The sequence below is a fragment of the Nyctereutes procyonoides genome, unplaced genomic scaffold (genome assembly GCF_905146905.1).
Source record: "Nyctereutes procyonoides isolate TBG_1078 unplaced genomic scaffold, NYPRO_anot_genome, whole genome shotgun sequence".
NCBI classification, from domain to species: Eukaryota; Metazoa; Chordata; class Mammalia; order Carnivora; family Canidae; genus Nyctereutes; species Nyctereutes procyonoides.
In genome coordinates this window covers 481,476-496,806 of record NW_026575124.1, presented here as the reverse complement: position 1 = coordinate 496,806, position 15,331 = coordinate 481,476, and the positions used below count along the sequence as shown (strand labels likewise).

The 15,331-nt window shown below is 56.5% G+C and overlaps 1 protein-coding gene across 10 annotated transcripts in view; it reads left to right on the top strand.

Moving 5' to 3' along the window:
* Positions 1–14,885, top strand: part of KMT2D (lysine methyltransferase 2D) — a 41,462-nt gene extending 26,577 nt beyond the window's left edge. For 6 of the 10 annotated variants that reach the window (XM_055337071.1, XM_055337069.1, XM_055337070.1 and 3 more), the window contains 21 exons: positions 193–316; positions 466–550; positions 654–720; positions 834–1,066; positions 1,166–3,976; positions 4,112–4,252; positions 4,376–4,543; positions 4,697–4,856; positions 5,461–5,536; positions 5,722–5,897; positions 5,995–6,125; positions 6,779–6,911; positions 6,990–7,117; positions 7,266–8,406; positions 9,252–9,388; positions 9,483–9,613; positions 10,076–10,123; positions 11,250–11,535; positions 11,774–11,847; positions 11,974–12,082; positions 12,235–14,885. In XM_055337071.1, the coding sequence (XP_055193046.1) occupies positions 193–316; positions 466–550; positions 654–720; positions 834–1,066; positions 1,166–3,976; positions 4,112–4,252; positions 4,376–4,543; positions 4,697–4,856; positions 5,461–5,536; positions 5,722–5,897; positions 5,995–6,125; positions 6,779–6,911; positions 6,990–7,117; positions 7,266–8,406; positions 9,252–9,388; positions 9,483–9,613; positions 10,076–10,123; positions 11,250–11,535; positions 11,774–11,847; positions 11,974–12,082; positions 12,235–12,327 (6,452 nt within the window). In that variant the 3' untranslated portion in view covers positions 12,328–14,885. The remainder of the gene's footprint in view (positions 1–192; positions 317–465; positions 551–653; positions 721–833; positions 1,067–1,165; positions 3,977–4,111; positions 4,253–4,375; positions 4,544–4,696; positions 4,857–5,460; positions 5,537–5,721; positions 5,898–5,994; positions 6,126–6,778; positions 6,912–6,989; positions 7,118–7,265; positions 8,407–9,251; positions 9,389–9,482; positions 9,614–10,075; positions 10,124–11,249; positions 11,536–11,773; positions 11,848–11,973; positions 12,083–12,234) is intronic. The other 4 variants (XM_055337076.1, XM_055337075.1, XM_055337073.1 and 1 more) reach the window with 2 other exon arrangements.
* Positions 14,886–15,331: the final 446 nt, after the last annotated feature.

Here is a 15,331-nt window from a genome sequence, read left to right as displayed (position 1 = left end):
TCCTATGAATTATAAAGATGAGTCACCCAGGCTGCCTGGCTTCTAGTTCAATGGTCTTTCTTCCCTTATTTTGCCATTCCGTTGTCCTACTTGGTTCGGCGGAGGCCAAGGTGTTGGGTGTTGGAAGGCACAGCAGACATAGAGGGGAATATTGACTCCAATGTCCAGCTTACTCGGCTCTCCCCTCTCCAGATCTGGACAAATTTGCGGCAGAAGATATCATTGATCCCATTGCAAAGGCCAAGATGGTGGCTTTGAAAGGCATCAAGAAGGTGATGGCTCAGGGCAGCATTGGAGTGGCACCTGGTATGAACAGGTAAGACTTGGGAGGTGGGGGGTGATCAGCTCTTTTCCTTTCCTAGTCCTTACCCTCTCCTTCCTTGTCCCCCTCCCTACTTGTCCTATCTCTCTGCCTTTCAACTTTCCCCATGACCTACACATCCCTTTTGTTGTGGCGGACTCCAGGCAGCAAGTGTCCCTGCTAGCCCAGAGGCTCTCAGGGGGGCCCGGCAGTGATCTGCAGAACCATGTGGCAGCTGGAAGTGGCCAGGTAAGTGATCAGGTGGGATTAGGAACGTGTGTCCTCTCCAGTCAGGCCACGCTTAGGGCCTGCCATGGAACAATGACCCTTCAGCAAGTTTCTCTCACCACAGGAGCGGAGTGCTGGTGATCCCTCCCAGCCTCGTCCCAACCCGCCCACCTTTGCCCAGGGAGTGATCAGTGAGTATGGGGATGGGGAGGAGTGTGCAAGGGAGTGGCTGGAGGCAGATGGTTGAGGAAGAGGGATTCCGAGCTCCCTTTGGCAGGTCCCGACACCCTGTTTCTTTTCTCAGATGAGGCTGACCAGCGGCAGTATGAGGAATGGCTGTTTCATACCCAACAGCTCCTACAGATGCAGCTGAAGGTGCTAGAGGAGCAGATTGGTGTGCACCGCAAGTCTCGGAAGGCTCTGTGCGCCAAGCAGCGCACTGCCAAAAAGGCTGGCCGTGAGTTCCCGGAGGCTGATGCCGAGAAGCTCAAGCTGGTGACGGAGCAGCAGAGCAAGATCCAGAAACAGCTGGATCAGGTACGGAAAGCAGACTTCAGCCTGGCAACCAGGAGCCCAACGAGAGGGAGGGGACGGTTGGGCTGGCTCCAGGCTGACTTCCCAATTCTCCTGTGCTAGGTCCGGAAGCAGCAGAAGGAGCACACCAATCTCATGGCAGAGTATCGGAATAAGCAGCAGCAGCAGCAGCAGCAACAACAACAGCAGCAGCAGCAACACTCAGCTGTGCTGGCCCTTAGCCCTTCCCAGAGTCCCCGGCTACTCACCAAGCTCCCTGGTCAGCTGCTCCCGGGCCATGGGCTGCAGCCACCACAGGGGCCTCCGGGTGGGCAAGCTGCAGGTCTTCGCCTGCCCCCAGGAGGCTTGACACTTCCTGGACAACCTGGTGGCCCTTTCCTCAACACCTCCCTGGCCCAACAGCAGCAACAGCAACACTCTGGTGGAGCTGGGGCCTTGGGGGGCCCCTCAGGGGGCTTTTTCCCAGGCAACCTGGCTCTTCGAGGCCTAGGACCCGATTCAAGACTTTTACAGGAAAGGCAGCTACAGCTCCAGCAGCAGCGCATGCAACTAGCCCAGAAACTGCAACAGCAGCAGCAACAGCACCTCTTAGGACAGGTGGCAGTCCAGCAGCAACAGCAGCAGAGCCTGGGTGTACAGGCAAACCAGGCTCTGGGTCCCAAACCCCAGGGGCTTCTGCCTCCCAGCAGCCGTCAGGGCCTCTTGGTCCAACAGCTGTCCCCACAACCACCCCAGGGGCCCCAGGGCATGCTGGGCCCTGCCCAGGTAGCAGTGTTGCAGCAACAGCAGCAGCAGCAACACCCTGGAGCCTTGGGCCCCCAGGGTCCTCACAGACAGGTGCTTCTGACCCAGTCCCGGGTGCTGAGTTCCCCCCAGCTGGCACAGCAGGGTCAGGGCCTCATGGGACACCGGCTGGTCACAGCCCAGCAGCAGCAGCAGCAGCAACAGCAGCAACAGCACCAACAGCAGGGATCCATGGCAGGCCTTTCCCATCTGCAGCAGGGCCTGATGCCACACGGCGGGCAGCCCAAACTCAGCACTCAGCCCATGGCCGCCTTGCAGCAGCAGCAGCTCCAGCAGCAGCAGCAGCAGCAACAGCAGCAGCAGCAGCAGCTCCAACAGCAGCAGCAGCAGCAACTCCAACAGCAACAGCAGCAGCAGCTGCAACAGCAGCAGCAACTGCAACAGCAGCAGTTTCAGCAGCAGCAGCAACTACAGCAACAGCAGCAGCAGCAATTTCAGCAGCAGCAGCAGCAGCAACAGCAGCAACAGCAGATGGGCCTCTTGAACCAGAGTCGAACTTTACTGTCTCCACAGCAGCAGCAGCCGCAGCAGCCACAGCAGCAGGTGCCCCTTGGCCCTGGCATGCCCGCCAAGCCCTCACAACACTTTTCTAGCCCTGGAGCCCTGGGCACCACTGTCCTGCTGACGGGCAAGGAGCAGAGCATGGTAGAGACAGCTCTTCCTCCAGAGGCCACGGAGGGGCCATCCACACATCAGGGGGCACCACTAGCCCTAGGGACTGTTCCTGAGTCGGCAGCCACTGAACCTGGGGAGGTGAAGCCCTCACTCTCTGGGGACTCACAGCTCCTGGTTGTCCAGCCGCAGACCCAGCCACAACCCAGCTCCGCGCAGCTGCAGCCACCTCTGAGGCTCCCAGGGCCACAGCAGCAGCAAGTTAACTTGCTCCACACAGCCACTGTGGGAAGCCATGGGCAAGCAGGCAGCGGCTTATCCTCGGAGGCCTCACCCATGCCCCACCTGCTGGCCCAATCCTCTGTTCCTTTAGGGGAGCAGCCTGGGACCATGACCCAGAACCTTCTGGGCTCCCAACAGCCCCTTGGACTAGAGCGGCCGGTGCAGAATAATGCCGGGCCGCAGCCTGCCAAAGCAGGATCTGTCCCCCAGTCTGGACCGGGCCTGCCTGGGCCTGGAGTCATGCCGACAGTGGGTCAGCTTCGAGCGCAGCTCCAAGGAGTCCTGGCCAAAAACCCCCAGTTGCGGCACTTGAGCCCGCAGCAGCAGCAGCAGCTACAGGCACTCCTCATGCAGCGGCAACTGCAGCAGAGTCAGGCAGTGCGCCAGGCCCCACCCTACCAGGAACCCGGGGCCCAGCCCTCTCCCCTCCAGGGCCTCCTGGGCCGCCAGCCCCAACTTGGGGGCTTCCCTGGATCCCAGACAGGCCCCCTCCAGGAACTAGGGGTGGGGCTTCGACCTCAGGGCCCACCCCGGCTCCCCGCCCCACAAGGAGCCTTAGCCACAGGACCGGTCCTCGGCCCTGTCCATCCCACTCCTCCACCATCCAGCCCCCAAGAGCCAAAGAGACCTTCCTCACAGCCCCCCGGAGCCAGCCCCCTGGTCCCATCCCAGCTCCCTTCTGAGGCCCAGCTCCCTCCCACCCAGCCAGGGACCCCAAAACCCCAGGGGCCATCCTTGGAGCTGCCTCCTGGGAGGGTCTCACCTGCTGCTGCCCAGCTTGCAGATACGTTCTTCAGCAAGGGGCTGGGACCTTGGGACCCTCCAGACAGCCTAGTAGAAGCCCAGAAGCCAGAGCAGAGCAGCCTGGTACTTGGGCATCTGGAGCAGGTGAATGGGCAGGCAGTGCCCGAGCCACCCCATCTCAGCATCAAGCAGGAGCCTCGGGAAGAGCCATGTGCCCTGGGAGCCCAGGCGGTGAAGAGGGAGGCCAACGGGGAGCCAATAGGGGCACCAGGTACCAGCAACCACCTCCTGCTGGCAGGCCCCCGTTCAGAGGCCGGGCATCTGCTCTTGCAGAAGCTTCTACGGGCAAAGAATGTGCAACTCAGCACTGGGCGGGGGCCCGAGGGGCTGCGAGCTGAGATCAACGGGCACATTGACAGCAAGCTGGCTGGGCTGGAGCAGAAACTACAGGGTACCCCCAGCAACAAGGAGGTGAGTGCTCTAGATAGATTGAGAAGATAGAGTGGGGACTGCAACCCGGGGCAGCATGAGCAGGTCTGGTTCACCCAGGAGAGGTGAGGGCTCCGAGGAAGACAGCAGCCTTCACTGTGGGTTTATCCGGCTTAGGATACAGCAGCAAGGAAGCCTGTGACACCGAAGCCCAAGCGGGTACAGAAGGCAAGCGACAGGTTGGTGAGCTCCCGAAAGAAGCTGCGGAAGGAGGACGGGGTCAGGGCCAGCGAGGCCTTGCTGAAACAGCTGAAACAGGTGACCCCCAGGAGCCAGCCCCCTGGTCCCATCCCAGGATAGGGGGCACCTTGGCCCCCAGCTGTGCAGTGGCAGAGATGTACACGCTGCCGGTGTCCAACCTTGTTGTCTTGCCCCTCCTAGGAGCTGTCCCTGCTGCCCCTAACGGAGCCTACCATCACCGCCAATTTTAGCCTCTTTGCTCCCTTCGGCAGTGGCTGCCCAGTCAACGGGCAGTGCCAGCTGAGGGGGGCCTTTGGAAGTGGGGCACTGCCCACTGGCCCTGACTACTATTCCCAGCTGCTTACCAAGGTCAGAAAAACGGCAATACCTTTGGGGGATGACAAGGTTCTTGGGGAGGGGGAGGTGGGAGTGAGAAATGAGGAAATCGCTGATGTGCGGGGCCAGGAGATTACGTCATTCTCCCTCTGCCATCTTGCACACAACACCCCACCCCACCCCCAGAATAACCTGAGTAACCCGCCGACACCACCCTCGTCGCTGCCCCCCACCCCACCCCCATCGGTGCAGCAGAAGATGGTGAATGGCGTCACTCCATCCGAAGAGCTGGGGGAGCACCCCAAGGATGCTGCCTCTGCCCGGGATACTGAAGGGACGCTGAGGGGTAAGTCAGGAGCAGAGTGGGCCTCTCCTCCGGTGGGACTTGGTGGCCGGGGCATTGTGCCCTCTCGTAGGGTTTGAGACAGGAATGATTGCACGTTGTCCTGTGTGTGCACGTGACCATGTACCTGAAATAAGGAAGGGCCTTCTCAGGGCTGATTTGTTGGAAGTCCAGAGCACATGCAACCGAGGAGGCGGTTGGCAGGAAGAGTGTTGATGAGGCCTTTGTCTATGAGGTGCAGCCTTGCTTTAGTGGGTATAGAACTAAAATCTAGATTTGAACTCTCCAGTTCCTGTATTCATTTAGCTGTTAGCATGGCTAAGTAACATGAACGACTTGTGTGGGCCCCAATTTCCTTACTGTAAATAGGTGTTATAATATTCCTCTGCTGGAGTTGTTAAAGGCTGATAAAGCCCAGTGCCTGGCACATAGGAAAGGCTTGATAAATACAGCTCACCTGCCCCAGATTGGTATGTAGGTGGGTGGGCAGGCAGCAGTCATGAGAGCTAAGTTAGATCTTACACTAGTTAGGCCTGAAATATGGGGGAGAAGGCCCCATCAGCTCTGGCCACCAGCCTGACTTTTCTTCTCCCTTCCTACCCTTCAGATGCTTCAGAGGTGAAGAGTCTAGACCTGCTGGCCGCCTTGCCTACACCCCCTCACAATCAGACTGAGGATGTCAGGTGGGGGTGGCTGCAAATGGGGATAAAGAATGGGATGGGGGGCAGGGTGCCTCACTTTTTCTTTTTTTTCTTTTTTTTTTGGCCAATGGCAGATTTCAGATAAGGCTATGACATCTACTAATTTCTAGATTCGGGAGAGGGAGTCCAAAGGGCTGTACCAACAAATGTCTCTTTTTGGCCCCTAGGATGGAGAGTGACGAGGACAGTGATTCTCCTGATAGCATTGTGCCAGCTTCGTCCCCCGAAAGCATCCTAGGGGAGGAGGCACCTCGTTTCCCTCAGCTGGGCTCAGGCCGGTGGGAGCAGGAAGACCGGGCTCTCTCCCCTGTTATCCCCATAATTCCTCGGGCCAGTATCCCAGGTAGAGGCTGCTCTGAGCAGGAGCCTGGTGTGGCTGGGTTGTCAGGGCCCAGGGGAGAGAGGCAGCTGGAGCCTACACAGGTCCCTCTCTCGTTCAGTCTTCCCAGATACCAAACCTTATGGGGCCCTGGACCTGGAGACCTCTGGAAAGCTGCCTGCCACAACTTGGGAAAAGGGCAAAGGAAGCGAGGTGTCGGTCATGCTGACGGTCTCTGCTGCTGCGGCCAAGGTGTGTCCTGGGGGTACCTTGGAGGCCAAAGGGACCCTGGTCAGAAGGCAGTCCCTGGAGCTTGTGTGGATAAATTCAGTCACTCAGAACTGTGTACTAGGGCCTACTGTGCGTGAACACCTGGGCTGGAGGCTGCAGGATTAGGGTAGATAAGGCAGGAGGGGTCGCCGCCCTCAAGGGGCTCACAGTCAAGTGATAGACCCAAGTCAGCAAATAAGGAGAGTGCACATAATGCGACATGCTGCAAGACAGTGTGTCCCCAGTCACGTTTGGTGGAACTCTGTTATTTTTTTAATGTTGACAGGGTTTTGTGGTCAGAAAATTGGAAACCCCAGTTGAAACCACAAAACAAGTTTCTTTAGTACAAGACTCCTCAGATCCTGTAAATTGCTAATGTGTATCATGAGTCTCTGAGTTGTGAATATAGTGTGTGTCCGTCTGAAACTTGGTGGGCATGGGTCCCTTCTTGGGGAGCGCCCACTAATGACCACAGCAGTCCGGGAGAGGTGCTGTGAAAGAAATGTGTGAAAGGGCAGGACTGAGTGGCCACTTGGGGAGTGCAGTTCTGGGTGTTCTTGTCCCCACCACATTGGTGGCAGCGCCCGCTCCACACTGCCAACATGGTCCTCCCGTCCCCTTCCCTGCCCTGGCAGAACCTGAATGGTGTGATGGTGGCAGTGGCAGAGCTGCTAAGCATGAAGATCCCCAACTCCTATGAGGTGCTGTTCCCAGAGAGCCCTGCCCGGGCAGGCATTGAGCCTAAGAAGGGGGAAGCTGAGGGCCCTGGTGAGTTTGGCAGGAAATCTCCTTGGGACCTGTAGGGAGTGATTCTGGTGGGAGGTTCTGACCCCTTCCTTCCTGCAGGAGGGAAAGAAAAGGGTCTGGGAGGCAAGAGCCCGGAAGCTGGCCCTGATTGGCTGAAACAGTTTGATGCAGTGTTGCCTGGCTATACCCTCAAGAGCCAGCTAGACATCCTGAGCCTCCTGAAACAGGTGGGTCTGGGGGAGAAAAGAGGGTGGGTGTCGCTAGGGCAAGAAGGCAGAGGGCTTCTGGGAGAGTATAATGTGGGTGAGAGGAGGGAGGGGGGCTAGTGGAGCGAGGAGCTGGCACTAACGATACCCGGCACGTGCCCTCCCTTAGGAGAGCCCTGCCCCAGAGCCCCCCACCCAACACAGCTACACCTACAACGTCTCCAATCTGGATGTGCGACAGCTCTCGGCCCCGCCTCCTGAGGAACCCTCCCCGCCCCCATCCCCCTTGGCACCCTCTCCTGCCAGCCCCCCTGCTGAGCCCCTGGTTGAACTCCCGGCTGAACCCTCAGCTGAGCCACCAGTCCCATCGCCTCTGCCACTGGCCTCGTCCCCTGAGTCAGCCCGACCCAAGCCCCGAGCCCGGCCCCCCGAAGAAGGTGAAGATTCCCGGCCCCCTCGCCTCAAGAAGTGGAAAGGGGTGCGCTGGAAGCGGCTGCGGCTGCTGCTGACCATCCAGAAGGGCAGTGGGCGGCAGGAGGACGAGCGGGAAGTGGCGGAGTTTATGGAACAGCTCGGCACAGCCCTGCGACCCGACAAGGTGCCTCGTGATATGCGGCGCTGCTGCTTCTGTCATGAGGAGGGTGACGGGGCCACTGATGGGCCGGCGCGCCTGCTGAACCTGGACCTGGACCTGTGGGTGCACCTCAATTGTGCCCTGTGGTCCACAGAGGTGTACGAGACCCAGGGTGGGGCACTGATGAACGTTGAGGTCGCCCTGCACCGAGGGCTGCTCACCAAGTGCTCCCTGTGCCAGCGCACCGGCGCCACCAGCAGCTGCAATCGAATGCGTTGCCCCAACGTCTACCATTTTGCCTGCGCCATCCGCGCCAAGTGCATGTTCTTCAAGGACAAGACCATGCTGTGTCCAATGCATAAGATCAAGGGGCCCTGTGAACAGGAGCTGAGCTCTTTTGCTGTCTTCCGGCGGGTCTACATTGAGCGGGATGAGGTGAAGCAAATCGCCAGCATCATCCAGCGGGGAGAGCGGCTTCACATGTTCCGCGTGGGGGGGCTTGTGTTCCACGCCATCGGACAGCTGCTCCCTCATCAGATGGCTGACTTCCACAGTGCCACTGCCCTCTATCCCGTTGGCTATGAGGCCACGCGCATCTACTGGAGCCTCCGCACCAACAACCGCCGCTGCTGCTACCGCTGCTCCATCGGCGAGAACAATGGAAGGCCAGAGTTCGTCATCAAAGTCATGGAGCAGGGCCTGGAGGACCTGGTCTTCACGGATGCCTCCCCCCAGGGTGAGCACTGGGCCCTCAAAATGCTAATGTGTTAGTGGAAGGGATCCACAGGGTCCTTGTGAGGGATCTTCCTCCCCTGGCTTTGGGCAGGTGGGGGTTCTTTTAAAGATCCCCAGGGAAAGCATTTCAGCTCTGTTAGTCACCCTAAATTCCCTTGTGATTGAAGATACTTTGCTTGTCTACTTCACGTATTTTAGCTCCTTTTCCTATCCTCAGTGGAACTAAAGAAAATGATTGAGACTGCGTCAGCTGGATCACTTACCCTATTCCTAACCATGAGTTCCTTACGGTTGCTTTTCCCCCATCAAAATTCCTTTGCCCTGAGTTTTAGCATTAAGAATAGAAATAAGTGAGCAAGGACTGTGTGCCACAAACTAAAGTAAGTGATTGACATAGGTTGTTTTGTCCATGGCAGCCCTGTGAGGTAAGTACTCTTGTTTTGCCCAGTGTACACGTATAGATAAAGAGCCTTTGAGAGATTGGAGTATTGGCATAAAGGCCCATGGCTGATACTAGAACCCGAACCCACATCTTCCCAACTCCAAAGCATGCCTGTTGTTGCGGCTCTTGGTCAGGCACTGAGGCCTGTGATGGGTCTCCTGGGCCCTGGGGTCACCCGTCTCCTTGTTAGAGGGCTCTCTGCTGCCCCTACAGGGTAGGAAGCCTTCTGGCATATTGAGGGAAAAGGGGACTGGGAGGCCAGCTCGGGGCCTTGAAGAACCACACAGCCTCATGGCGGGAGGTAGGCAGGCTCCAGAAAACAACCACGGCTCTGGCTCAGGGTCAGGCTGAGGTCAGGCAACAGAAGTTGCCTCTGAGGGCTACTCTCTTTCCTTGCCCCTTAGCTGTGTGGAACCGCATCATTGAGCCTGTGGCCGCCATGAGAAAAGAGGCTGACATGCTGCGGCTCTTCCCCGAGTACCTGAAGGGCGAGGAGCTCTTCGGGCTGACGGTGCACGCCGTGCTGCGCATAGCTGAATCAGTAAGGAGGGTGCTGGGGGCCACGTGGGCACCGGGAACTCTGGTTCCTGCCCCTGAAACTCTCAGGCTAAGGCAAGCACAACCTGTGTCCACAGCTGCCTGGAGTGGAGAGCTGTCAAAACTATTTATTCCGCTACGGACGCCACCCCCTGATGGAGCTGCCACTCATGATCAATCCCACTGGTTGTGCCCGATCGGAGCCTAAAATCCTCACACACTACAAACGGTGAGCTTGTGGGATGGGGGCTGTGGGATCCGGGAGTGGGGGTTGGTAGGAGCCCTCCGGCCGATTATGAAGGTCTAGGGGTTCACCCTAGGCCTCCTGATTAGAGGGGATTCAGGTGTCAATTAGGTTATCCCTTTCCTCTTCCTCCACCCTGCTCAGGTGTCCTGGGTTGACCTGGGGTCTGAGGCAGACTCATCTTGGGCCCCCTGGGAATGGCAGCTGGGGAGGTTCTGGGTAGACAGTGGTGAAATTTTATGAAGTTGATAAGGGAGCCAGTCACCTCCTTCCTCTCTTATTTTGCTTCCAGGGGGCCTGTGATTCTCCCAAACCTGAGACACCCCATAAAGGCTAGGGTCACCTTCCCTTCCCCAGGCTGAGTTGGTGTCAAAAATAATTAGAAATATAATAGAAAAATAATAAAACCTTACGTTTGTATAGCACTTTATACTTTTTTTTTCAAAGCGTTTTCACATCCATTATCTCATTTGATCCTCACAACAACCTTATGAGGTAGGTAGGGCAGGTGGTATGACCCCCATTTTACAGCTGAGAAAACTGCGACCCAGAAAGGTTAAGTGACTAGACAAAGGTCACATAGCTGGGACCAGAACTTTACCTCTCAACTCGTGGTGCACTGATCTTTCTGTGTGCCACAGTAGCCTGACTTTGGTTCCTGGGTAGAGGGAGGCACAATCCTTATAGCAGGGTTTTCTCGAAGGCCTCTTGTTGCCTCTTGGGCTGTCGTGGAGCGTCAGGCTCTACTACCCCAGTTATTCCTAGTCCTTGATGCTCTACAACAGTGGTTTTCAAACTGTGTGTGTTTCAGAAAGTCCTGGAACACATAAACTGAATAAGCAGAACTTGGCCCTCCCCGTGCAGAACTCCCCCTTCCCCAAATTGGATTCAACCAGAGGCATCCTCTTAACATCTACTTCATGTATTGGAATGCCAGGAACATTTTACTAAAGAAAAAAAAGATCTCTACTAAATAAAAAAGAATCAAAAACGTTTGAAAACCACTGCTCTGGGACGGGCAGGATTTTGGCTGGTGCCCTAGGGTGGTGAAAAGGCATCGTGCCAGGCAGCAGTCATTCCCCTGCACTGAGCCCAACGTTATATGTCAGAGAAGGGGACAGTCTGAAGAAAGGAAAGGATACCACCTTTCGGCTATGAATTCAGAGCCACTTTTAATTCAAATCCAGCCCAGTGTGGTAGACACGGCCCCCAATTTCAGGGCTTCTGGTATGTGCAGGAGGTAGAAATCAGATGTTTGAGCAAATCATGAGCTTAAATGCCAGGCCTGGGCTGCTTGGGGAAGACCCCCCAGAAGAGTGTGGCCTTGTGTAATGCTTGGTAGGAGGGTGGTATAAGGCAGGGAGATGGGAGAGTGGGCTCAGTGTACGGGAATTGGTGCCCCCCCCATCTCCCATCCTGGCTCTCTGTGCCACTCAGGGTATTGGAAGGGTCCCCACAACCAGTGGCTGTCTCATCAAAGGCAAGACCCACATGCCTCTACTCCAATTTCCAAGATAGCACATGCCCCTAACTGGCATGTTGCACATCCCAGGGAGGAGGCGGGTGGTGTGTGCCTGGTCTGAGGGAGAGCTGTCTTGTCATGGCCTGTGTCACCTCCCAGGCCTCACACCCTGAACAGCACCAGCATGTCCAAGGCATATCAGAGCACCTTCACAGGCGAGACCAACACCCCATACAGTAAGCAGTTTGTGCACTCCAAGTCATCACAGTACCGGCGCCTGCGCACTGAGTGGAAGAACAACGTGTACCTGGCTCGCTCCCGTATCCAGGGCCTGGGGCTCTATGCCGCCAAGGACCTAGAAAAGCACACAATGGTCATTGAATATATTGGCACCATCATTCGCAATGAGGTGGCCAACCGGCGGGAGAAAATCTATGAGGAGCAGGTAAGGGCTGGCAGAGGGGCTGTCTTGGCTCGTGGCCTGTGCTCCTTCGAGGACCAAGGGGCAGAATGGGGTCAGGGGAGCAGGTGGAAAGCTGTGGGAGGGGAGGGGAGAGATGGGATAAAGGCAGAATAAGAAATGAAGACAAGCCCACGGCCCGAGTCCACTATGGGATCCCCCCCACCAGCACTGCTGCCATGCCCTGATACCCTTCCCACTTCTGCTACTTCTTCCCTTCTAGAATCGCGGCATCTACATGTTCCGAATAAACAACGAACATGTAATTGATGCTACATTGACCGGAGGCCCTGCCAGGTGAGAGAGGAATGAGAAAGGAGGAATTCAGGGGTCACTGGGGGTGATGTTCAGGGTGGGCCAAGAAGGAACCAAAACCATCCCGACTCAATTGCCTGGCATCCTCAATTCTGGCCTGCTGCTTAGGTACATTAACCATTCCTGTGCCCCTAACTGTGTGGCGGAAGTTGTGACATTTGACAAGGAGGATAAAATCATCATCATCTCCAGCCGGCGAATCCCCAAAGGAGAGGAGGTGAGGAAGTGTCCTATGTGGGTGACAAAGCAGCCCCCTCTTTGCTATTCCCCAGAGCCAAGTTCCAAGGCCACTACCGTCAGAGGAGATCTCTGGCCTCCCCCCACTCCCTCTGGGGGGCTGGCATCGATTCTACCCTCTTCTCTTTCCAGCTGACCTATGACTATCAGTTTGACTTTGAGGACGATCAGCACAAGATCCCCTGCCACTGTGGAGCCTGGAACTGTCGGAAATGGATGAATTAAGAAGCTTAGAGGCTACCAGGCAGGGGAGTCCCCCCACCCCCAACCTCTTCCCTGAAAGGGATGAGGGGGAAGAGAGGTAGCAGCCAGAGCCAGGACCCAGGGCTGGGGCTGCCGGCTGACCGGAGCCCCTGGAGCAGGAGGCTGGGGCAGAGGGCCCTAGGCCAAGCCCACCCTGGGCACCAGGGACAACCCTCTTCCCCGCCACCGGCCCCCAGGCTGGCATCTCTGCCCCCAGCTCCAGGAGGGGCCAGACAGAAGCAGCCATTGGGCATCTCAGGTTTGAGGGGGATATGGGCCGGGAACTACCCAGAAGCAACTGGGAGGCAGCAGGGAGGGGGGAGGAGGATGTGTGGCCGGGCCTCACAAGCCCTGCTGCTCCCACCGACCTCTCCGGCCCAACTCAAGGCTGCAAAGAGACTTGACTAAGCTTGACAATCCCAAAGGCCGGGTCCCACACCTGGCCCTGCCTGCCGGGTCCTGCCCCCACCCTCACTCCCATCCCCTTCCCTCTCAATCTGTCTCTGTCTCCCTCTTTTCCTCTGTGTTTCTGTCTCTCTATGGGTTGTGTTTCCTTGTTTCCACTCTGACAAATGCAACATGAACGGGAAAGAGGCGCCCAGCTGCCCAGGAGGGCAAGCCAGGCAAGCCGGGCAAGGAGACCCCGCACCCACACCTACCTCATTTAAGTGTTGGATTTTTTGCTGTTTTGAAATGTGAGACCCTCTCCAAGCCCCCTACTGCCCCAACCCTCTCTTCCACCTCACTGCCCTCTTCTGAGTGGGTGGAAGGGGGGTAGGAAGAGGAAGAAAAACAACAACAAAAAATCCATCTTTGTTTTTAATTATGGGCATGGGATGGTGGTTGAGGCTAATGATGATGAAGATTGGGGATAACTGGCCCCTAGTTGCTCTAGGACTTCCTTCTCCATCTGGACATGGGGGCAGGAGGGGTGTGCTAAACCTAGGACCAGGATATCTCCCTCCTGTTTTCCCAACCCCATCATGAGCCCATTTGCCCTCCAGCCCCTGGATGGGGTGGGTGGGTGGTAGGGTGAGGGCTATCCCTGAGTGGCATGCCCATACCCAGTGAGGCAGGGTGTGGCCCGGAGCTCCCACTTTCCCTCAGTCACCAAACTGCTGCTGGTCTGGTGGGAAGGGGTGGTGATGTGGGGGTGGGGAGCTTAGTGTCAGCGCGGGGAGGGTGGGGGGTATTTATCTATTTATACATGGGATTGTACATAGTCTTGTGGGGAATGGGGGAGCCGGCTGGAGGTGAGAACCCTCCCCTCTCCCCCCACCCCCGGGGAGAGCAAATGTAAAACTACTAATTTTTGTGCTTTATATATTCTATATAAATATATCTATTTTCTTTTTACAAAACCAGTTTATAAATGGTAGGGGGGTGTGGGGCGGACACATGGAGCTCCCCTTGTGGGGGGGCCCCCTCCATTACCCAACCTACCGCCCTTTTCCTCACTCCCTCCTCCCCACCCCCTGGCTGTGACTGCTGTAAGGTGGGGGTATAGAGGCTGGGCAATTCTCACCCCCGTTGTATAGTTGGACTATGTTATAACGCACAAAAGTGAGCTGGCCCCAGGGGGAGCCAGAGGGTGATGGGTTCCCTGCCTCCCTTTCCTTCCCCTTTCTGCCCAAGCTTGTGCTGCAGTTGAACCTCTTCCTGGGGGGGTAGGGGTAGGTCGGGGGTGGGTGAGGCCCCAGACCCCTCTCGAGTAGGGAGCGTGGGGATGAAGATGAAGCTTATATGCAGTTCTCTCCTAGGGGCTGTGGGCAAAGGGCATTTTGTAATTAATATTTTCAAGAATCAAATGTCTGGAGTGTAGGGGTGGGCTTGGTGGCGGTGGATGGGCGGGCCTGCTGGAGGGGGAGCAAGGTCGCTGTTGTGATTTTAGGTTTTTTGTTTTGTTTTGTTTTTGAATTTGGGGGGTTGCGGATTGATGGGGGTAGGGAGATTTTTTTTTTTAAGCTGCTTCCTCAACTGTTTCAAGCTGCAAATGTTTAAGAGAATAACACCCCCCCACCCCCACAGAAACCGCTGTCATTAAATCAGACAGTGGGGAGACTGGGCTGCTGCCCCCAAAGCCATTGGATATTCCTTTTCCAAGAGCAAAAGGTCTAGGCTACAGGGAGGGGGAGATTGGCTCCTGTGAGCCAGGCTCTGGTTGGGGCTTGGGCCCTGGGATTGGGAAAAGGGGATGGGGCAGACTTTGTAAGCATATGCTAGGTATCCGATAGTCCTGTAGAATTTAGTGAAGAAACCTTATACAGTTTTTAATTTTTATATAAACTAACTCAGACCCAAGCTACAAGGTTGGAATTTTGGTTGTTGGTTTTTTTTTTTTTTTTTAAGGTACCCCGCCTGTATAATTGCATCTGAATTCCCTCCTCCTCCCCCCCCCGCCCCCCTCCCCCCGTGTTTGTATTTTGGGTTGGTTTACACTTGCACATATTCAATTTTCAGTTTTTCCCTTTTACAGTCTTCTCCCCTCACCTCCAGGACCCTCCCCCATTTTTAAAAAATAAATCGCTGACAAGTGTGAATCCCGTGAAGACTTTATTTTGTGTTGTGTGTATCCTGTACAGCAAGGTTGGTCCTTCGTAACAACGGATGAAATGATTCCCTTTTTTAAAGCGCCCTCTCTCCCTCCACCCCCAGCGCCCTGTCCTTGGCATGTTTTGTATCGGCGATCATTCTGAACTGTACATAATTTATGTTGCAAGAGGCAAAGGGCAAGTTTTGGATTTTGCTTCTTCCAAGTTTGTTTTTAAACGACAAATAAAAAAAGAACATTTTAAATACAAGCGGCTCCGTCCAGTCACCCTCGCCGGCGGCGGATCCGTGGGGTCCGAGGGGACCCGGGGAGGGCGGTTCCTCACGCCAGGCCAGGCCGGAAGAGCGAAGTCCCCGCCTTCCGCCCTTGGCCGGCGTGTGCGTGACGTAGGCGGAAGTGGTGCGCGGTACCGGATGCGGGGCGGGGCCTGCGCTC